Below are 22,284 nucleotides of genomic sequence, written 5' to 3'. Positions count from 1 at the left end.
ACAAAAGCAGGGAAATGTATTCATGGCTTGGTGTGATTCGTTGGGACAGGAAAGGCTAAAAGAAGGAATTTTCAGGTTTGATGGGAGTTGGGATCGACATTCAAGGACTATGGTCCCTTGGGACCTTGAGAAAACTCTTAAAAGAAACAACTGTTTTTGCAAAATTGAAACATATTTCTTCTCAAACTAATAAGGACAGTTAATTTACATATGGTGTTTATTAAAGACAGACGGACCACATGAGGAAATTTGTATGTGTCTCCTTCAAAGTACCCCTACTCCCCTGAAAGTGTGTGATACTTTAACCCATTTCCTATTCTAGTGTATCTATTAAAACTGCACAGGCTGAGGTTCTTTTGACTTGGATATCCCCCTTAATCCCCCAACACATTCAGACAGGAACTGAAAACAATACGTTATTAAGGCACTAGGAGCAAATTGAGCAAGTTCATAAAAAGTTGGAATCATAGACACCTGTGAGATGAGACAAACAAGTACACATTGTATTTTGATACTGTGCAAAGTAGACAAATGCTCTTCTCAGCTGTCTGTGCTGCATCTCCGGCACGTCGTCACCGTGAAAGTGTATGTTTGGGGCATAGCAGAGATGTTTCCTCTGGCTTAATTACTGCAGCGGTCTCTCCCAGTCTGTATCATTGCAGCAACAAAATACACTCTCAGTCATTACTCCCGCTTAAAACGACTTCATTACCTCGGCTGTATACTCAGACCATGAAACCAGAGCGACAGAAATTATCCGAGTCTTTCTGTGAAAGAGCACAGCGCATTCTGGAAATCTCAGCCTTCGATGCCCCTCAGAGGAATGCTGTTGGACCCATAAAGCTCCACAGTGACCAGTTGACCATAATTGTAGCCTGAATGTACCGCGGCACCACCCTCGCCAGTCTTGGCAGCGTGGCTGGCGGCCATTTTCTTTTTCGAAAAGGCCTCAAATCCACCCATGCAATTTGAGCGTCTCTCTCAGCCAGCTCTCTCATTGAAAGGGCTTTTGACGCTTTGCTGCTAAAACGGGACACGGATGGGCTTTGATGGGGCTATTTCAGGTACCCTTGCAGGATGCGTGGGTAGACGGAGCAGTGCCAAACGCTTTATTGCGCTGCATGAGTCTGGAGAAAGTTTACTTGAGGAGCGCCACAAGAAAAAGCATTTACTTAAAATAACAGCTGCTTGGTTTTTGATGGTGAAAGTATCATCATGTGATGAACATACTTGCAGAAAGACATTTTTTTATATATATTTTTTATTTGTTTGCCTCACATTTTAGTTTCACAATATGCTCCAAAACTCCCATTTTGTATTTTAATCGTATTCACGTCACTTGAATCATTATCAAAACCATTACAGATAAAACATGTGCAATTCATTTGAATATGCTGAAATTGAAACCACCCACTGAATACATAATCTGTTTGGACCGTCATTGGTGCAAACATGTCACGTGGCCAAAACTGTTCAAATGTCATTTCTGTCTTTTCTCGTTTTGCTGTCCTTGGCTCTCTGCAAACCCCTCCCTAATTCCATAGTGCTATCTGAGGCTTCCCTTGGATTTGCAAGTGGCGTGAGTCACAATAGCCATTTAAAAGGCTTTCTCATTAACCAGAACTTCCTTTTCTCATGTGTCTAAACTACAAGCCACTGCAATTCATGTCGTGTTAAGTCTGTGAAATGCATGTCATGCTGCTTTCTTTCTGTGCCTTGGTCTTGCTTGTGCCCGGTCCGTGTTTTACGGCGCCCACATGTGTGCCGGCGGGAGACAGCTCTCCTTCCACTGAACCACAGGTTGACTTGAAGCTGGCCACAGTAAGTGCATAATTGCATGAGCTGCATTGCAAAAGTTTTTGAGATTGGACTGCATGTCACTTAATCTCTCGGACATTGCCAAAAAGCATCCCGATGTGGAGGTATTTCTGTTGAAGGAAGGATCCGTTCTCGCCTGTGTGTGGGATGTTGAGAGAGTGTTTTTAATACTTTTGTTTTTGTGTGGGTGGGGGGTGGAGGTAAGTAACTGCACTGCCCTCGGAGTCCTTTTGCTGTCAAACTGCACCCTTTAGGAGACTTCTTCCAGCATCCTCATTTCTCTCTCTCTCGCTCTCTCCCTAATTTTCTTTCATAAATGTATTCTTGTTATTTTTCATGTGGAAGATTTGGACGATGCATGGAAATTGATTACCAGCGTTGCTTGCAGAGTCCTTATTCGGCTTATTGTTGTGAAGGAATTCAGTTGTAAAAAGTCAGTGTAATTAACACCCAAGGGTGCAGATTCATATGACTATGAAATTTGAACGATGCTCCAAAGTATAACAAATACAATGTTATCTACTTTAATGCATTCACAAAGAGAATACAAGTTTTCTACCTTGGCTTTAATTGAGTTTTGCAGGACAAGTTTTTAATTCGCCCGGCTCTTCGTCACAACATGGTATCTGATTTGGACCTTGACTTTATAGGAGTACCTCCAGCAGTACTACAACCTGCAAAAAGAGCCTATGGGGCGCATTAAACGGAGCGGGCCCTCCTTCACCTCCAAGGTGAAAGACATGCAGATATTCTTCGGACTCAATGCGACGGGCGTGCTGGACCCGCACACGCTGGAGATGATGAGGAGCCCTCGATGTGGCGTCCCAGACGTGGAGGAGTACAGCCACATCCAGGGGACGCGATGGGACAAGAACGTCATCACCTACAGGTACCTGGTCTTTAAGTGTTAAATAGGACTAGAATTCCAATCTGAAAGATAGAGCCATGTCTTACCCAGACTGAACCTGCCAAGAATATCACAGTTTGGTTGTCCCCGAAAATGCAAACCCTGCCAATACGTGGGGGAAATTGTTAAGGGAGCTCACAATAAAAAACGTTGGCAGAAAAAAAGAACAACATGCTGTCACAAATCATTGTGGTTTTCGGATTCGGCCTCTGAGAGCTATTTTAGGCTTGTACACCATATATGTTTGAACTCATCTAACACTGTCTGGAACATCTGCTGGATTACATACAAGAAAGATGCATAATTAGAGAGAAAGTCAGACATGCAGCTTTTAAAGTTGTTTAACCATTTAAATAGTAAAAGTTTTATTATCTAAGTAACCAAGTACTTATTATTCCGCAATGTTTATAAGATTGATATGTATATTGTTAAGGGACACTGTGTCTTGATCCTTCGTCAACAACATGACTTGTAATTATTGCTCTTGCAGCGTTGGCAGGTACACCAGAGATTTGCCTCGCAACACTGTGGACTCTCTGGTTGAGTCAGCTTTCAGCGTTTGGGCCCGAGCCAGCCGACTGACATTTGTCAGGTCGCACACCCGCAGCGCTGACATCATGGTGGAGTTTGTGACCTATGGTGGGTCTGTCTTTTTTTGCCTCAGCTGTAGACGATACTTGGAAGTGCATTGAACAGCATTGAGTCACAGAATGAAAAACGGCGGCTTTGCTAATATAATAACAAGTATTGTGTAAAAAAAATGACATTTTGAAGACGAGAACAGAGAGGCCTGTAATTTTCTTTTGAGCTGGAAAAAGAAAATGTGTGTTCTCTTTGTGTTTCTATTTCATGCTTTGCCTGGATTACATTATGAAGAACATGGTGACTTGTATCCATTTGACGGACCCAGAGGCACACTGGCTCATGCTTTCGGGCCGGGGCCGGCCGTCGGAGGGGACACGCACTTCGATGACGGCGAGAACTGGACAGCAGGAGAGACAGGTGCTGAGCTGAGTTACACTGGTACTCCATCCTTTTAATGAAGACATCATCACTTATTTGGATGCATTTTCCTTTGTGCTATTCCAGGTTTCAATCTGTTTGTTGTGGCCGCACATGAATTTGGCCATGCTTTGGGCCTGAAGCACTCCACAAACCCAGAGTCACTGATGTACCCGAACTACAAACCCCCCCGTTCAGCCAACCTGTTAACCAGAGAGGATATAGCAAACATCAACGCACTTTACAGTAAAAAGACAAATTATATCCATTTAAAACTATTTTTTCTGTACTTGTACATTCTTTGAACCTGATGTGTGTTGTAGGTCCGATGAGAGGTCATCCAAATTACTCCTCGAGGTCCAGCTGGAGCTCTCAGCGAAACCCGCGGCTGTCTGGGCAGCTGTTGCCACAGTTCGTGCAGAACAAATGCGCTACAGACCTGACCTTTGATGCAGTGTCCAATCTTGGGGACGCCACATTCTTTTTCAGAGAAAAGTATGTTGATGGATTTTCCTCAAATCACAGATTTTATTCATAAGAAGATATTTCCCAGAAAAAGCCAAAAGCTTCTATTTGTTTGTCCCCATAAGTCACAAAAACATGGGTAACCATGGTGCAGGTTGAAAAATACCAGTTAACCCTTAATGTTTTGACCTAACCGACCACGTTTTTCCCCACCAGATACCTCTGGATCAAACATAATCAGCAATATGACATCAAAGAAGGCCCCATCACCAACTTTATGCCCAAGATTGAAACCAGTATCGATGCAGCATTTTGGGTGCCTCGCAGATCCACTACTTACCTCATTCACGGTGATTGTCTTTATGATTCGGTACCTTAATGTACACAATTTCACCTTTCACATTGAAAAAAAAAAACAATGCCTTTGTTTCAACAGAATCTATGTTCTGGACGGTGAAAGGCTCTCTTGTGAAGGGAAAGCCTCGAGCAATCAGCCACTTTGGGTTTCCAGCCTGGGTCCAGGATGTTGATGCAGCCGTGCACATTGTGAAAACGGGACGCACCCTTTTCTTCATGCATGATATTTACTGGAGGTGAGGCAACAGCATTAATATATGTCTGCAACGTAGTTTTTTATAGATGTGTGGCCAGTTGCAGCTTCTGTCTGAGGGGCGAAAAAAAAAAAAAATTGCTTGTGGTGCAGCACCAGCAGCATGTGATTGACTTAAAGGACCATTCCTACTTTTCTATTATTATAGAGTATTTGATTAGATTTTTTTTTTTAGCAAACATAAGCTGTGCACTGCAGTTACAAGAATACTGGTTGCCACTGTAGGATCCTTTTCTCTGTCATGAGGACAGAAAATTGTCCAATATCACGCATTAGCAAAAGTCACTTAACAGATTCATGTCTGCCGTATGCGTGTACTAGACTGAATTAAATCAAATTATACCGCAGGCCTACTTTTTTTTAGCCTAAACGGGCCACTTTTTTTTTTAATTGCATTCTGTTAAACGGAAGTGTTGTGGCATAACCGAGGCAAATCACAAAGCACCAGTAGGTAGGTACTTGCACATTAAAAAAGCTGACTCAGATCTGTCCGAAAATATTTAATTTGTTACTTGGACCTCACACAGAGAACAAAGGGCTGGATTTGGATTTTGATACTGCCAGGAGCGGCCGTGAACTAATGTTTTTGTCTCAGCAAGAGGAACAGATGATCATGAGTTACGACTTCTGACAAACACTGTTTATATCGTGTCTTTTCCAGTTACAATGAAAACCGAAGGGTTATGGATTTTGGTTACCCAAAGTACATCAGCGAAGACTTTCCCGGAGTCAACACAACAATAAATGCAGCTGTTCATAAAGAGGGTGAGCCAGTGTAATAATTAATACCCACTGTGCTGTATGTTTGAAATGTAAGTTATTTGTTACTCAAATCTAAAATTGTTGCTTAAAAAAGCCACATAAATACACACCAGCAGTCGGCAAACTGGGTGATGTCCTGATTGGAAAGTAACCTTGTCTAGATTAAGGGGGTGGTATATTTATGTCTGTAGCTTGAGGGGGCTTTTGCTAGTTGTATTGTTATTACCATGCATGATCGGCCAAGTGTAGGGAAGTTTGTGCTTCCCCTCTGCGATTTAAACTGTATAATTTACCCACTTTACCACTCAAAGCCCTTCATTTGATGAACTGTCATTTCAACTGTGAGCAAAAGTGGATATTTAAGTTCAGAAAGATGCTCATCATCAAAAAAAAGCTGCAAAATTCCAAACAACACAACATGTTGAAGGGTTAAATATATGAATCACTTTGTTTGCTTCTTAAAACATCTGATTATTTTTGTCTCCATCTCAGGTTTCATCTACTTCTTTGTCGGACCACAAGTCTACAAATACGACTACACCCAGAAACGTGTTGTCGGAGTTGAGAAAGCAAATTCCTGGCTTGGATGTTGAAATACTGTGTAAACATGTAGCGAGGACGTTACCTGAAAACCTTGATTAAATTAAACAACGAGATGGAAACAAACACTGTGCTCCTTCACTTTTGAGTGGAGATTTATTTATCAGTCATATTTTGTCAAAATAAAAAGGATTACTTTCAAACCTGATAATACACGTGTTTGGGTTTTTATATGCATCCTGCAGTAAAATGCTCAAAGCATCACCTTTTGTGGTTTGTTTAGTTTAAGTATATGTATATAACTTTTTTATCAAATCTGCACTGTGGTGGACATACAGACATCACTAACAGCTGCAGGTTTTACACCAATTCAGTTCGCAAACTTTCAGCATATACGGTCCTGCACACATATTATGTAGATGTTTTATCGGGAGTTTTGTCACAACAAAACCTCCAGAAAATTGAGGCAGGTAGACCCAGCTGCAATAGCAGGATTGTGTGCTTTTGTGATTGCTCAATAAGCCCCAAGACTAGCGAGGAAATGTACATGGAGTTGCTCTGGCCTTAGTTACGTGTTTGGGGCCCTCTGGTGTTTGTAGAAGTCTTGTGGACTCTACCTGTCAATCAGGATCAGTGGCTGAGACCTGAGGATGTGGAGCTGGTGGAGGTTTGTGGTTGCACGATAGTTTATATTAGGCGCAGATATGTTGGCACTAATACATAACTTACATAATGAACGTGAAATCGTTTGTGCAGGAACTTACTGCAAAGTGAAACAAAGCAATGTTGTAATATTTTTAAGTGTCAAATTATAATACATTTAAAAAAGTGAAAGTCACAGAGGTTATTTGTCAACATTCACTGAAATCTATAGCTGATAATGGTTTTACCCACATGGAACCAGGAGACATACCAACACAATTCCTTTGAAATTATGGAATAATCACAATGTTAAATAGTGAACAGCGGAAAAAAACAAAATATAGTTAATCTTAATTGCAGCTCCTTATGCTCATCCCCTTGTAAATGATCTCAAAACCTCTTATGTTCCCCTTTCTCATGGATATATCTAACTGTACTTTGTCTGTGTCTTTCATTAAATTATCTAGAAAATTAGAAAACATAAAACCTGAGATATTTCCTCTGATGGCAAAACAATTTAGTAGTTGTAATTTAAGTAGGGTGGCTTATGAATAATTAATCATTTCTTGTAAATCCTGTTTGTATTTGCATTACAGTGCATCTGGAAAAAAAACAGTAAAAACTATAACACACCATTGCATCTAAATAACTGAGACCTATAAGCCTCCAGACCTGACCTCCTCTCAAGTGGGCATCCAGGAGGCTTTACAACCTGAGCCCCAGAGACGAGTGTCGGGGAGAAGGACCAGGTCCATGAGAAGATCAGAGAAATGCAAAGCTTCTTCTGTCTCATAGAGACAGGTGGTCTGGACCCTGCCAACCTGCATGTACTGAGGGAGCCTAGGTGGTTCTCCAGTCGTTGGAAACTACAGTTTTTACCCAGAAAAGCCTACGTGGAGGAACCATACACGTAAGCTGGTTTGTTTTTAGATTTTATTCAGCCAACAGGACGCGTTACTGCAGCTGCAGCTGTGGAACTCGTTGATCCTGCCTCACTTTTGTGAGTCCGTCCTCGGCGCCGTAGGATTGCCAAATCCACTCCGGACATGAAGAAGGAGGATGTGGAAAAGTCCTTTCATTCAGCCCTGAGGATGTGGAGTGATGCTGCACCGCTGAGGTTCATCAAAGTAGAAGTAGTAGAATATTACCACTGATGAATTATTATGTTGGTTTAAGATTAAGAACCACATGAAGCCATGAAGCACATTCGATTCAAGTCATGTCTATTTCGTAGTGAGAAGAAGTGTCTTTTCTGCTGCAGCTCATGGAGATATCTTTCCCTTTGATGGACCCCATTTTGTTTGCAAGGTTTGTCAGACTGATTTACGGATGATGTATATTCCATATCTTAGCTTCTGTCGTATAGAATCTGTCACAGTGCTTCGTCACTTATATTGCTTGTTGAGGGTACTTCATATTTTCTTGCATACTTTATACTTCCGCTCCACTACATTTCAGAGGGGATCATAGTTTTCACTCCGCTACATCCAGTGTGGTTCTGTGTCTATTTACCTTCCAAGTGTACTAACAGGACTCGTCTGTCGCTGTATTTCAGGGTACAGCCTGTTCGTTGTTGCAGCTCACTGGGTTTAAATCACTCAAACGACTCGTCTGCTGTCATGGACCCCAATTACAGCCATCGCGGCAGCACACAGTACTCTCTCTCTCCACAGATGACGTGCTCCGGATCCGAACGCTGTATGTTGAGGAGCAAATTAAAAACGAGTTGACTGTTTGCACAAAATGGAAAGGAAAACGACACGAGAATAGTGACATAATGTACAATGTCATATTTAATGCTCTCAGGAAAACCCACGAGACAAGCGGAAACGCAACCAGCCATCCAAAAAGTGTGACGGCAACTTTTCTCTTGATGCTATTTATGATCGGATATGAGATAATATTCATTAAGAGCCGGTACAAAGTTTATCATGTATGTTTTTACGTTATGATTGTAAAACTGCAATGCAACTTTCCTATTGTTTCAACCCAGGTACACGTGGATGAGAACAACACAAAAAAAACGTATTGGAATCGCCTGAGAGAGAGCCACAGCAGCACATACTTGCCAGCATCGGTTCTCTTGTGGATGTTGCTTATGCCATCCCTGCCAAAGGCGTGGTGTACACATTCACTGGTGGAGCAATGGACAGTCTGCAAAGCATAACTAAGGCCTTGTCAGCATGACATTGCTGGATATGCAGTGGAGGGAGGGGGGGACACAATGTTACGCCCAAATTACAGCCTTGCACAATTCAAGTGTTGCAGTTCATGGTAGAGGCTAATTGAGTTGGGCAGCGCTTGTGGTGTGTTGCTGTTTTTTCATAGTGTCCCAAAATGCAGTGACACAGCTGTGTTTTTCAAGGTCATAAGTACTGGGTGGTTTACCGGCTTAAGATGAAAAGTCATGCCGGCTCCATCCATAAGTACGTCTTCAACTCCAGAGTCGGCAGGTCGACGCTGCCGTGCACGTCAGTGAATATGGAACGCTCTTCATGGGAGACGTTTACTACAGGTAACCTTTTTTTGGAAGCCAACTTACGTGAAAAGTAAACAGGAAAAGCATCCTTCCAAATGAATTGATTATTTCAATATCTACACTGCATCAGTAACGCCCATTCAAGAAAATCTGTTTGCACGATTTTTAATATATCGCCTGGAGGGAAGTTTCCATTACAGCTGAACAGTTAAACACTTTATCTGAACCGAGCAGGGTGAACAGATTTGCAATGATCATACTGACATTCCCACACTAGAAATCAGTGCATCTGAACGATCCAACCACAGGTATGATGAGCGCAGGAGAAGGATGAACCCAGGCTTCCCACAGGCTCATCCAAACAGTCTGGCCCGGGATACCAAGTTTATGGTCATGAACTCTGTATGTGGACCTAAGCAGCAGGATGCAAATAGAGCACAACAGAAATAGAAGTTGTAATTTCTTGTTTTTACCATGTTTAGGTGGTAAATGAGTGGGGTTTACCACACTGGACACACTTTTACACTGAAAACACCATTCGACCCCGTTTTAGAACTATAAGTTACTCAAATAGTTAACTACTTTCCTCGGTTTGTTGTTTACGTTTCATTGCATTTGCTTTGAAACAACATGTGAGGATGACACACTTTTTGTTACCATGTTGACCGTTAGCATGTTCCTCTTCAGTGGGACAAAATCCTATGTAACATGATGTATGTGACTGAAATGTAAAATATTGTAGGGGGCATGTGTGTGCAAGGACTGCACAGGTCATGCGCTCCTGTTCATCCCCCAGTGCTGGACTCTGGTCGCTGTGCATCAGTGGTTATCAAAAAGTACAAGAGTACATCGTAAACAACACAATGTTTGCCAATTGTTTTTCTTGCCAGAGCGGCGGTTTGTTGCCATTCAGGTTGAATGTTTGAAGGTAAATCATGAAGGTGGGATGAAACGGTTTAAGAGGCGCATGAAGGCATTTCATTAAAGGCAACATAATCAATCTGCTTCACAGATGTTTCATAAGTTAAAGGGATCATCCCCTCCCACTGTGTTATCAGGTGGACCACTATTTACTCCCCCCCTCAGGAATGAGGGGGGGAGGGGGGGAGGCCAGAACAGCCATCAAGGGGACACTGCACACTCTTATTCAGCTTACAACAGAACAATACGCACCGTAGGCTGTCGATGCTGCTTTTATAACAGGCGAGTGGATGGAGATAGGAAAACATTTGAACCACAAGATGCCACTTGATTTTTGGATAGTGCTGCTTGGTTGTTTAGCCCTGTGTCATGCAGCACCTACCATTGCTCCAACAGTCTCACCAGAGGACGAAGAGATGGCGCAGGTACTGCAGTTTATATTCTCAATAAATATATTGTGTCTGTAAGTGTCGACACTAACCATGTGATTGCAGGGAAATATCTTTGATTTAAAGATGCCAGGGATTAGGGTCAGAGGCGAGACTGGTTGAAAAAAAGTCTGTAAATTCCAATTGTTGTGTAGTAGGAAATAAGGCCTGCCATAGTCAGATGTGACTCCCAATTAAATCATCTTCCTCCTTGTGTTATTAGGGATACCTTTCCCGCTTCTACAATGATGTCGGGGTGACAAATACCTCAACGCGAAGCATCGTTTTGAACTCCTTCAGCAATGATCTAGAGACCATGCAAGCGTTCTTTGGTCTGGAGGTAAATACAATGAGTGAATGTGTTGACTTAGTGGTCTGCCTTCTTGTCGTCAAATACATTATGACTGCTTTTGACTGACAAAGGGTTAATCATATATGGCAAATGGTAAAATGTTAGTATTTTTCCAACCTCACCTTAAAGATCTCTATGATTTTGTAACCTCGTATAATCGTCGGACCATCAGACGACTGGCGTCCTGGATAATGAGACTATGGAGGTGATGAAGTTGCCCAGGTGCGGCGTGTCAGACATCAGCCGATATGGACACTTCTCTGGGAGGCCCAAATGGAAGAAAAGGCTGATAACATACAGGTAGCCGGAAATGGGAGAGTGTGTTATTATTGTTAATACTTGAGTCAGTATTTTTGGTGGTTTAATACATATAAATAACAACATACTGTTTAAAATGATTTGAACAGGATTACTCAGTACACTCGAGATCTGTCTCAGCGTCAGGTGGATGCAACCATTGCTCAGGCCTTTCAGCTCTATAGCGATGTCATCCCTCTCGACTTCAAACAGGTCAACAGTGGTACTGCGGACATCATGATCCTCTTCAAGGGTGGATGTGAGTCCAGTGGATTAAACAGCTTACTCATGATTTTTTGACATATCCAGTCTAGATTGTATCATCTTGTTTGTCCTCCTGCAGATCACGGGGACTTTTACCCTTTTGATGGGGCGGGTGGAGTCTTGGCTCATGCTAACTCTCCTGGACAGGGTCTTGGAGGGGACACACACTTTGATGATGATGAAAGGTGGACTCTAACCCCAAGAGGTGAATATCCTCTACGTTTAAGTGAGGATAGTGCCCTGAAGAAGTGTATAATCTGTGTAGTTCCCACAAAACTATATAATATATAATAATTATAAACAACTACCTGTATATCAATTTAGTTCAGAATAAGAACTAAACATTGTGTAAGGAAAAACTAACACCTCTATATTCAGCGGAATTGTCCCGATAGCTGGTTTATTGTAATACATTATTAAGTAATTTAATGCACTGTGTGTGAAATGAAATGTGCCTTGTAATTTGTTGTGTTGAGGTGTGAATCTGCTGCTGGTGGCGGCCCATGAGTTTGGCCACGCTCTGGGCCTGGATCACTCCAGGGACCGACGTGCACTAATGTATCCCACTTATCAATATGTCAACACAAACGGTTACAGACTGCCAGATGATGACAGGCGTGGGGTTCAAGCCCTTTATGGTGAGTGGAAACATCCGATTCTATAAAAAAAATGGTGGAATGGAATGACCTGCTTTCAATTCAACTGGAGCCGTTTTATATTCATTGTGGTTTGTATGCATGAGAGTCAGACAGATTTAAAAAAAAGAAGTGTTATCTTTTCATTATTTATGTTGAAAGTCGTTTCATTTAGGATGACTGAAGGTCAACTCTAATTTTGCTAATCCATCTCTCAGGCAGCCGTACACCAGTGCCCACAGCGGACCCAAAACCTGACCCACCTCCTGGCCCTGAACCAGAACCAGAGGAACCAACAGAGGATCCAAACCCGGACCCTCTGCCCAACCCCCGAGATGAGCAGTGCAGCCGCGATCTGGTGTTTGACGCTGCTACCTCCATCAGGAGAGACCTGTACTTCTTCAAAAACGGGTACATTTTGAACACGCGACTAGCATCTTGTTTGTGTGGGACATGCATGAGTGTGTCGTTTTACAATCCTCTCTAGATACTATTGGAGGAAGAGTTCAGCTGCCGCGGGAATCCGTTTAACTAAAGTGAACAGAAAATGGTCACGGATCAACTATGTCGATGCTGCCTTTGAAGTCCCATACAAGGATGTGGTGTATCTTTTTGAAGGTAATGTTCGTAGGATTTAGTGACTGTTGAATATCTGTGAAGGTAACTAGATGATGTAACTGTTTCTCTACAGGTGGCCAATACTGGGGCATAAGGGCTTATGCAAAGACAATCATTTCAGGCTATCCAAAGTCTCTCACCAGCCTCGGCCTCCCCTCTTCAGTCAGTAAGGTGGATGCAGCCGTCTATGTTGCAACTACGAGAAAAACACTCATTTTTGTGAACAACAAGTATTGGAGGTAAGTATCCATAAATCACTGAGATAGATTTGGGGTACAACTACATACTTAAAAAGCATGTGTTATTGTCTTTCTTTTCTCTTTTGCAGTTATGATGAGGGCAGAAACCGAATGGACGTTGGATACCCACGATACATCACTCAGGATTTCCCTGGCATAGGCTCCAAAGTAGATGCAGCCTTTGAGAATTATGGTGAGTAAATGTCACACATTCATACAAGTCAAGAGCCTGCTTTGGCGAGAATGACAGAACATGACCGTCATCGTTATTGATTACTGAAAGAACAGTTGGACTTTTTCTTATTTGCTTTCTTTCTGAGAGTTTGTTGTTGGTTGCCTCTCTCATGTTTCATGTAACAGCCAGGAGATGGGTGTGTTAGCTATAATTCATCAAGCTATTCCTTTAACAATGAATCAAATGAGTGTGCAATGGAAAAACTTTATTACTGTCAAACCCACAGAGAATGTCGACACCAAAACTGAGCTAAAATTTAAAATATATAATAAAAGTGATACCGGACGTATAACAGGTCAGGTGGATAGAAACAAGGCTCCAAATGAATGCTGATGTTACTCTGTATCTTTTGGATGTGTTAATAGGTAGTTGTTTGGTATATAAATTTAATTTTCCCTCCCACAGGATATATTTATTTCTCATCTGGCCCCAGACAGTCTGAATACTACCTGCCGTACAAGAGAGTGATGCGTGTACTGCTCAACTACGGCTGGCTCAACTGTTACTGAGAACCGACAGACACAATTTCCAAGATATGACTGCAGTTGGCTCACAATGAAAAAAAGCCTGAATGAATAACAGTTTTATGTATTTTTATGATGTGGGTCCTTAAACCTCAGAGACAGCCTAACTAGCCTACTGGTTGGCTGTTGGCATATAGCAAATAACAGGATCAAACTGAGGCAAAGGTCAGTGCGTGATTAGCATTCAATCAATTCTGTAAATAAACTTTGACCTGCTTTTAAAATGTTTGTTTCTTTTTTTTTTTCTTCTGTGTGGAAATTGCAAAAAGAGTGTACCGATGGTGAATGGTTTGCATGGAGATGTTTGCTAATTTCAGTGAAGCTAAATTGTACATTTTTCGGTCATAAAAGAAGTGGCTGCTAGCCATAACGGGGAAAAACTTGCATTCATATTTGGAATCACCGACTTGGGTTACAAGGTAACAAAATCAGGAAATAATTCAAGCCATTAGTTGTTCTCCATCATGTCTTAACAGTTAATTTGTGAAGTACTCTTGTCTTTTGCCTTTATGCTGCAATTTTAGAATGAGGACCACAGGGCTTGTTCAGTGCAACTTTGGCCACATGAGAGGAGATCCAATAAAGAAAGAGAGCTGAGTCACTACTTTTTTCATGAACACGGACAAATTAAGGAATTTAAAGTTTAGTGTTTGGATTGTGGCCGAGGCATTAAACAAACCAAGGAGGTTGCAGACATTGCAATCAGCATGAATAGCTGAGTTCTAAATGGGTTCATCAACATTATAGGAGGGTTTTTTTTTTTTTTTTACCTCTAATGATATCCAGGCATGAAGATTTGTTTTGATTTTATTTTCGCCAAGGTTTGAGATATCGATCAGTCAACGTTCTGCTTCCCAATGAAATCAATGGGATTTTACAAGATATCTTTCAAGTCAGCACTTGTGATTTGTATTCCCCCCCCCCCCCCCCCCCCCCCCCCCCCCCAGTAGAAAGCATTTACAATGACACATTTCCACAGAGAGATCTGTGGATTATCCAGACCAAGGGGTTGTTTTGGGAAAAAAGGAATGTTGCTGTTGAAATTATTTCATTTTACAATTATGTCAGCACAACGTTATTTATTAAATGTGTCTTCACTGCAATAGGGAAGAGGCATACATCTCAGAATTATGTAGGCTACCTCAAAAGCTACATGGCTATTTAACACAATGGGGGAAAATGTTTCTTTGTGTAACTTGGGTGAACCATTAGACATGATTTTTTGTGTAAGATTTATATGAAGTAACTGTTTAAAATAGATTTAAGTGAAAGCTAACACTTTTATTGTCTGCTACTTTACTAAACCAGAATGAGAGAAAATAGGCAATAATTCTAGTGTAATTTAGTTGATTTCTCAGGAGCATATGAGCACAGTTTGCCCCCATTTCTAACAGTCACCCATGCATTTAAAGGACTGTTTAGCCCATCTTGGTTGTAGGTGTGGCGTATTTATGCTCTCTGAGATTTCCCTGTAATCTGGGTTTTGTTCTCTGCACATAAAATGACCACACAAACATTTGGGTTTGTACCACATATGTTAGGTCATTTTGCAATGGTGAAGGATGAGGGAAGACATGCATTTTGTGCCAGAAAGAGGAAAAGCTGCAAGTCAAATTAAAGAAGCTGTTATTTTTTTCAGATCACAAGGTTATTAACAGCTGCTGAAGCAGAAGCACAGTGCCCTTATAACATGGGCCCTACACAAAGAAACAGATGGATAAACTATTTATTTTAGTACTTGTAGATATCCTGTGACCTGGAAGACAATTTAAGAGACAATTAAAGTAGCCTACTCTTTTGCCAGGTATCTGAAGAGGAGCGAAGATTACTGTCTAGTAAACGTGACTTAACTGTTGCAATCAGAACAGATTAATAAGGCTATAGAGAAAATGCATCCAATATAGATTGTTTTGGTTCTATGGTGTGTTGTATCACAGCTGGCTGCTTCTCTAAAGTGCAATTTATAGGCCTATCGATTTTGTACTGATGACATCATCTCATGTCATTTTTTTTTCACTATTTGCATTAAGCATTCACTCGGGCAGCAGGCTCATTAATCAGAAAATGTCACACACTTAATTGTCCAAGGAGTTATTTCATTATCTATATTTTAACTCGAATGATGTTTAGAAATGCTTAGAAAAAATAGAAAATCTAAATAAATTATATCAGTAAAGTAAGCCTGGACTGCTTTTGTAAACTTGGTGTTGATGGTTAGGGAAAAAATGCTCTCACTCAAAACAAATTTAAAATCAGCATTAAAATCACTTTCAAAATGTTGCTTTTTTTAGTCCTACCCGATTTCAGAAAAAAACTAAACCGGATATCCGGTGAAATGCTCCCAGGAATAATGTCCGATGTGAACAACCGACAATAGTTCCTTTCTACTCCATCGATACAGTCACGTTTTGGACGCTGAACCATGTTACTAAATATGTCTTCTGTACAAAGCTGAATATTGTAGTTTTATTACAACGGAAGCTGCCGCTAAGCGGTTAGCATTAGCTTTTAGCCGCTCTGCGTATAAACAATGCGACGAACAGCAAAGCAGCAGTTAGCTTCCGTTGACGCACGGAAACAAACAAACCGGAGCACGAACTGAAAAGAAAAGTGGGGTTGCTGCTCGTTGCTGTGCGTATGTTTGCTTTACTCTTGTATATTATAGTAGCTTAAGCATTTAACAAGTGTTAGCTACACCGAATTTGAGATTATTGTGTTGTCGTAGCTGAACGTATGAGGTAGTAAATGTATTGTAAATGTCATCTTTCTAACGTTACAGGTCCCGTCTCCTATGGATTCACTCAACACTTTTGAATCTGAGATGGAGGCTGATGGACAGGGGAACTACTCTCTGTTTCCTGCTCTGGACAGCATTGCAAGTCTATCCGAGACCGCTGAGAGGTTGTGGAAAATAATGTGATTAAAAAAAAAAAAGAATAACGACGTTATGCCAACCTCCCATGGTGTATTGCATATAAGTGTGGATGAAAATGGGCTATAAAATGATAATTTTTCACAAGTAATGCTTTTCAGAGTGGCAACAATTCAAATAAGAACATTACACTCTATTTGCAGCGAACCACCGGGTGAAATTGCAGAGAAGCCAAACCTCACATGGCTTGATGCTGCACAGGTATCAGCCATTTATTCATCATATTTCCTTTTGGCATTATAAAAGAACATTCACCACAAGCGACTGCTGTGAGATTGTTTTTGTGAAGTGCTTTTGTTTGTCCTTTCTGCCATGCAGATCGTCTTGGAAGAAGCTGGACGTCCCATGCACATAAAGGAGATTAAACAGCGGATCATCGACAGGGGACTTGTCCAATCCAAGTACAGTGATGCTCTCAATTTACCACACACGTTGTGGTCCATGTGCTCACATATTAAGCCATACACAAACCATTTCTTGAGTAGTCCTGATTCTACATTTAGACTCTGCCTGTCTGTTCTCTCCCTGGCAGCGCAAAATCAAGTCTGGAGGCTGTCATGTACCGTGAGGTAAGGAGGGTGTTTCAGAAACAGTCTGACAGCAACCTCTGCTGTTGAGCATAATCACTTGCATCTCTATTCAACATTTGTGTTCGTTCAGTTGATACAATGCATGAATCATCTGTATTTCTGTTACATTTTTTTTTTTTCATTCTCCATGTTTTTCCATCCTGCTTCTTTGGCCTTATTTCACGGCTTTTAAAAAGAGACGGGGACGCTGTTGTCAGAACAAATGATGCTTTGTGCTCACATGTAGAAGCCTTGAACCTGCTGTGTCTAATGGTGGAATTAATCTTAAAATCATTCAGCTTTTGGGAATCAAATTAGGTTTTTCCAGAACTCCGTACATTGGCCTCAGTCTCGCATTATGTTTCAGACACAAAAAGGCAGCAGGAGATTCAAGAGGATTGAGAACAGAAACGGAGTCTTTGCGCTGCTGGTGAGTTAAACAGGACACTGATGTCAATTTCACACAAAAGCAAAATATCGAATGGGATACTGAACATGCCGTTGAACATTAATGCCAGATTATTGGTCATAGATAAATACTGAGGCGTTGCTTACAAGAGTCCAGAACAGTGGAAGGTTTTTGCAGATTCAAAAGCTATCTTGCCCTCTAATAAGCTGGTGTAATGTGATGTCATATCTGCTATTTATCTTCTTACCTTATTGAGATCTGATAAAAGCACACAAGGGCTAACACAGTTTTAGAGGCAGCTAGGAATCCCTCCTAATATCCATAGTTACAGTACTCTACATTACTGATTACCCCTCTATATTACTTTTATTACTATAGTACTCATACTTACAACATAGAAGCTAAGCTCTGGTGTCGGGCCTGTGTTTAATGTTGGTCAGCCGCGGGATCTTGGAGCCATGCTGGTCTAATGAGCACTGTGTTTCAGTGTAAAGAGGGAAAACCCTCCAAGAGGAGTTCTGAGATAACTTCAGAGTAGAAATAATATCTTTGTTTAGGTTTTTTTTGTTTCATTTTTGGAGATCTTGCACACCTTTTTGTTACTTTCATTGTTTGCCATACAGCATTTCAGTGTTATTTTATCGTTTACATTTGAGTCTGTATTTTCATCCGTCATCCTGGAGGCCACAAAAGCATAAGGTACTCCTGGTGCACACGAACAGATCTGTGTCTTCCTCTCCCCCATCTGCTTCCTCACAGACCGATGAGGAGAGGCAGCAGGCCCTGCAGGCCTTCACTGCCCAGTCTTTCCTCGGCTCCCCGCAGCACAATACCCTCTCCAGTTCCGGCTCAGGTACCTCGGCGCCCGCCTTCCCTTCCCCCACAAGTTCCTCAGAGCATAGGACCAAGATGAAGAGGGGCCCGCGGAAAAAACAAAATGAAAAGTACCAACTCAAGTACCTTCGACTGCGCAAAGCTGCCCGTGCCATGATATTTGTGAGTAAACTCTTGGAAGGCTACAAAAGTTTCTTAAAAACATCTTCCATATAAGGCATGGTGTTATTAGAATTTTCAAATCCAACTAGGTGAAATATCTTTTTTTTATTGACCAGTTTTGATACACAGCTCTTTAATTATCAGTGTTGTAATATTGTTTTACCTACAGGAGAATGCGGCTCTCTGTGATGAAGTTGCTCACTTAGAAGAGAAGTTCCTGAGAGCTAAGGAGGAGCGGAGGTGAGTGGACATTTTTAAGCTATACTTATGCTTCACATAAAAAACCTTCTTATTTATGTCACTTTATCCTGATATTTAATTGTGTACATGATGATGTAGGTGTAAGTATGGGGCTCCGTGAGAGTCGAGTGCCATTTAAGAAAAATACAGTTTCCATGTCATGTCACCTTTTTTAAAAAAGAAAAAGAGCTTAATTCACGTTCATATTCATTCTCATTTCTAGGTTTTTACTGAAATCCTTGTTGCAGTACCAGTCTTTTTCAGAGGGGGAGTTACTGCCAACGCCTAGCTCAAGCGCTCATCCACCTGTGCCGCCTGCATCATTAACCTCAGGTCCTGCAGGGGTGTCAGGCCTGTCGGGGGGGCATAACCTGGCGTCAGTGGTGTCGACGGGGGAAGAGGGGCCGCTTAAAAAACCCAAGAAGGAAAGGAAAGAGAGAGGCCGGGAAAATGGAAAGGAGGAAGGTTAGTGCTATGGTCAAGTATTGATGCAGATGCATATTGAAAAAATGTGATTTCCATGATTGGTTTCATTCACCTTTCAAGACATTTGGCCCATTGTTTTTCTCTCTCGTGTTCCTTCAGTTCCAAAGAAGATGTCTAAGAAGAGAAAGCTAGCAGATGGGTCTCGGAAACTGGTGCAGCCAATCCCTCTGGACTCGTCTGGTCGTCCCGTCTTTCCTATTGTACTGGGAGGTTTAACGGTCTACAGCCTGGGAGAGGTCAGTGTCTGCAAAGATCCTATTTCTAGTTCAGTAGGATAATAAAGAGTTAAACTGTCCCATCAGATGGTAGTTCGATGAATAACGTCCATAACAGACTCAGATGTGAAACAAACCAATAAATGCAAACTTTTGACTGCCCTCCAGATCATCACAGACAGAATGTTGTTCCATGATGAGTGTGCTATCTACCCAGTGGGCTTTTGCAGCACTCGAGTCTTTGCCAGCATGAGAGTCCCCGAACAGCAGTGCCTCTACACCTGCCAAATCAAGGATGTGGGAGCAGGTCCACAGGTACGCACGCAGTTCTGATTGAAGTCAAGTTTGACAAGTGAAGATCAATAAATAATCTGCCTCTTTTGTTTATGAAATCATGTTTTTGTTGAGTTTGAAGTGGTATGAATGAAATTCATTTGTTAACTGACACGCGCAATGCTATATCGCCCACCCAGTTTGAGATTGTGCCTGAAGAAGATCCTCAGAATGCCATCGTGGCCACCTCGGCCCTGACATGCCACTCCAATCTACTGAAGGCCATCGCATCTGTCAGGTATCAAAGTTCACCACAGAGGCTACGATTGTGATTGTCTTTTTTTTACATTAGGCAAAGGCAGGGAGTTCACTTACTACAAGACAAGTAGTTTCCGAATGTCTTCAACTCTATTTTCTTTCAACTTGTCTTTTTCTTAGCTCCAAGTCTGTGTCGCCCATCGTGCCATCAGGAGCAGACTTCTTCGGCTTCTCACACCCCACCATCCAGAATCTCATCCAGAGTTGTCCCGGAGCACGCAAGTGCAGCAAGTAAATATCTTACCATAAGCAAAGCATGTATAATATGATTTTTTCACAATATGACATAATTTTAAACTTTCCTCAGAAGGAAAACACTGACTTTGTTACGCATAGTGAATTTATATTTAGTTTAGACCTGATTTATTTAGCATTTACTTTAACCATTACGAACCGTTAAACTTTCTAACTGAAGCTGAATGGTGCAATGAAAGTATTCTTTTACATTAAACATGGCATGATTAATATATTTCTACATAAATTGCAAGCCAGCTTACATTCGCTATGTTTCTTAATAAATAAACGTTTTTGTCTTGTTTGTTTAGCTACCGGTGGATACGTTTTGAGGTGTGTCGTAATGGTGATGGCCAGGTACCTCACAGCCTTTCAGAGGACGACGCATCAGTCAACTTTGAGGCCTACCAGAGACACCAGGGCTTTGATGAGAACATCAAGACGGAGTACATAACAGGTTGCTTTAAATATCAGTTCAACATATTGACAGATTACCTCAGAATTGTTATTCCTGTTACATTTATAGGACCTTGATTATTGCTCCACTCTACAAGCAGTATGTTTCCCTGGTTCTTATGCGTCTATCAAACACGTTGTCCAGGGTAGCCTTCAGGTTTAACAGCTGAGCTTTTGGCTAGGAGGTCACGGGCAAGAATCCCTGGGTGGGGAAACGAATCAAAACGGTCGTCCTTGGCAACTGCTGTCAAAAAAGTCTGAGCAAAGCAGTGAAGCTGCTCCATCGGAGCCGCTCAGTTATACTTTCAGTTATACTTTCAGTTATACTCAGCTCTGCTGGACTGTGTGTGAATAAACATCCTTAGCGTACAAACTCTGCTCCTCAAGGCCTCTTATGTGCATCACATTGCATAAATATTAGGATTTCAGCGTAAAAGAACGGCCAAAATGGCAAACATTTCATAGTACTTTTAATTGTGTTATTGCTTGTATTTTCTACTGCTAAAATAAGTGATCACCATTGACAGTGTCTCTTCTTCTGACATTTACTTTATCCATGTGTCTCTCTTCAGGACAGGCAGCGCAGTCCCCTAGCTCCTCGCATCAGCACCACCTGACCTCGCCTGCTATGAAGCCCTCTACTTCATATTTCAGCTCCTGATCCTGAAAGGGAACTTTCACTCTCGGCTTTATTTTCCTGGTTCAATAATTTAAGAAACTGAGGAATACAGCAACTCAGACCTTTTGTAATTTATTGTCTGTCGTCCTTTACCAAGTCCCAGAGAGCATTACTGGGGGTGTGTGTGCTAGCATAGTTGATCCTAATATACTGGGTGTGGCTGGTGAGTTAGCTTTGTCCTTAAGGTGCCAAGAACAAACCCAACACCTTTGTATTGACAACTGCATTTTTGTAAGTATATAAACATGTGCTGGATTAAGAATTTGAGTCCCAGTTAACATTAACTAATTGGACTTCCACAGAAAATAAAAAAGGCTTATTAGGCTCACTTATATTCAAGTTGTGTTAGCACACCATTGTGTTGGTGTTTAACTGTTGGTACCCTACTTTAAGTTGTTGATTTTTCCATTTATTTGCACAAATGATTCATGTTATGAAGACGCTTGTGTTCCAGAGTTTTGTTCAAATAAAACTTGTGGCGTGCTTTTCTTAAATTCTAGCAATTATTGGCAGTTGACTTGACAGCATACATTATACAGTGCATTCAGACTCCTTCACTTCCACTATATATATATATATATATATATATATATATATATATATATATATATATATATATATATATATATATATATATATATATATATATATATATATATATATATATATATATATATATATATATATATATATAATAATTCTAGAGTTCTGTTTCTCCTTTGTCATTATGGTGTGTTGA

General features: G+C 41.2%; 2 protein-coding genes across 3 annotated transcripts; both read left to right on the top strand.

Annotated features, from left to right (window-relative positions):
* The first annotated feature begins 1,576 nt into the window (after positions 1–1,576).
* On the top strand, positions 1,577–13,955 carry LOC311020458 (uncharacterized protein). The gene is made up of 21 exons (XM_084020488.1): positions 1,577–1,821; positions 2,469–2,707; positions 3,216–3,364; positions 3,602–3,727; positions 3,815–3,973; positions 4,051–4,222; positions 4,409–4,542; positions 4,629–4,785; positions 5,464–5,567; positions 6,057–6,118; positions 10,404–10,571; positions 10,798–10,914; positions 11,099–11,226; positions 11,334–11,482; positions 11,567–11,692; positions 11,964–12,125; positions 12,341–12,533; positions 12,610–12,740; positions 12,814–12,979; positions 13,069–13,172; positions 13,620–13,955. Exons 1-21 carry the CDS (start codon positions 1,687–1,689, stop codon positions 13,721–13,723), a joined length of 2,985 nt encoding a protein of 994 aa, XP_083876614.1. The 5' UTR covers positions 1,577–1,686; the 3' UTR covers positions 13,724–13,955.
* Positions 13,956–16,141: 2,186 nt separating this feature from the next.
* On the top strand, positions 16,142–22,041 carry tbrg1 (transforming growth factor beta regulator 1). Of its 2 annotated transcripts, none has more exons than XM_084020333.1 (15): positions 16,142–16,348; positions 16,518–16,639; positions 16,814–16,871; positions 16,989–17,071; positions 17,203–17,239; positions 17,607–17,669; positions 18,408–18,644; positions 18,814–18,884; positions 19,108–19,349; positions 19,470–19,606; positions 19,754–19,900; positions 20,059–20,156; positions 20,297–20,407; positions 20,722–20,867; positions 21,439–22,040. In XM_084020333.1, the coding sequence occupies exons 2-15, from the start codon at positions 16,530–16,532 to the stop codon at positions 21,525–21,527; spliced, it is 1,629 nt and encodes a 542-aa protein (XP_083876459.1). In that variant the 5' UTR covers positions 16,142–16,348; positions 16,518–16,529; the 3' UTR covers positions 21,528–22,040. The 2 variants fall into 2 exon arrangements, with proteins under 2 accessions (XP_083876459.1, XP_083876460.1); XM_084020334.1 differs by lacking the exon at positions 16,142–16,348 and adding an exon at positions 16,355–16,369 and having other exon boundaries at positions 21,439–22,041.
* Positions 22,042–22,284: the final 243 nt, after the last annotated feature.

The sequence above is a fragment of the Eutrigla gurnardus genome (genome assembly GCF_963514095.1).
Source record: "Eutrigla gurnardus genome assembly, chromosome: 10".
NCBI classification, from domain to species: Eukaryota; Metazoa; Chordata; class Actinopteri; order Perciformes; family Triglidae; genus Eutrigla; species Eutrigla gurnardus.
Note: the sequence above shows the minus strand (reverse complement) of the source record. Positions and strands in the feature narration are given on the sequence as shown.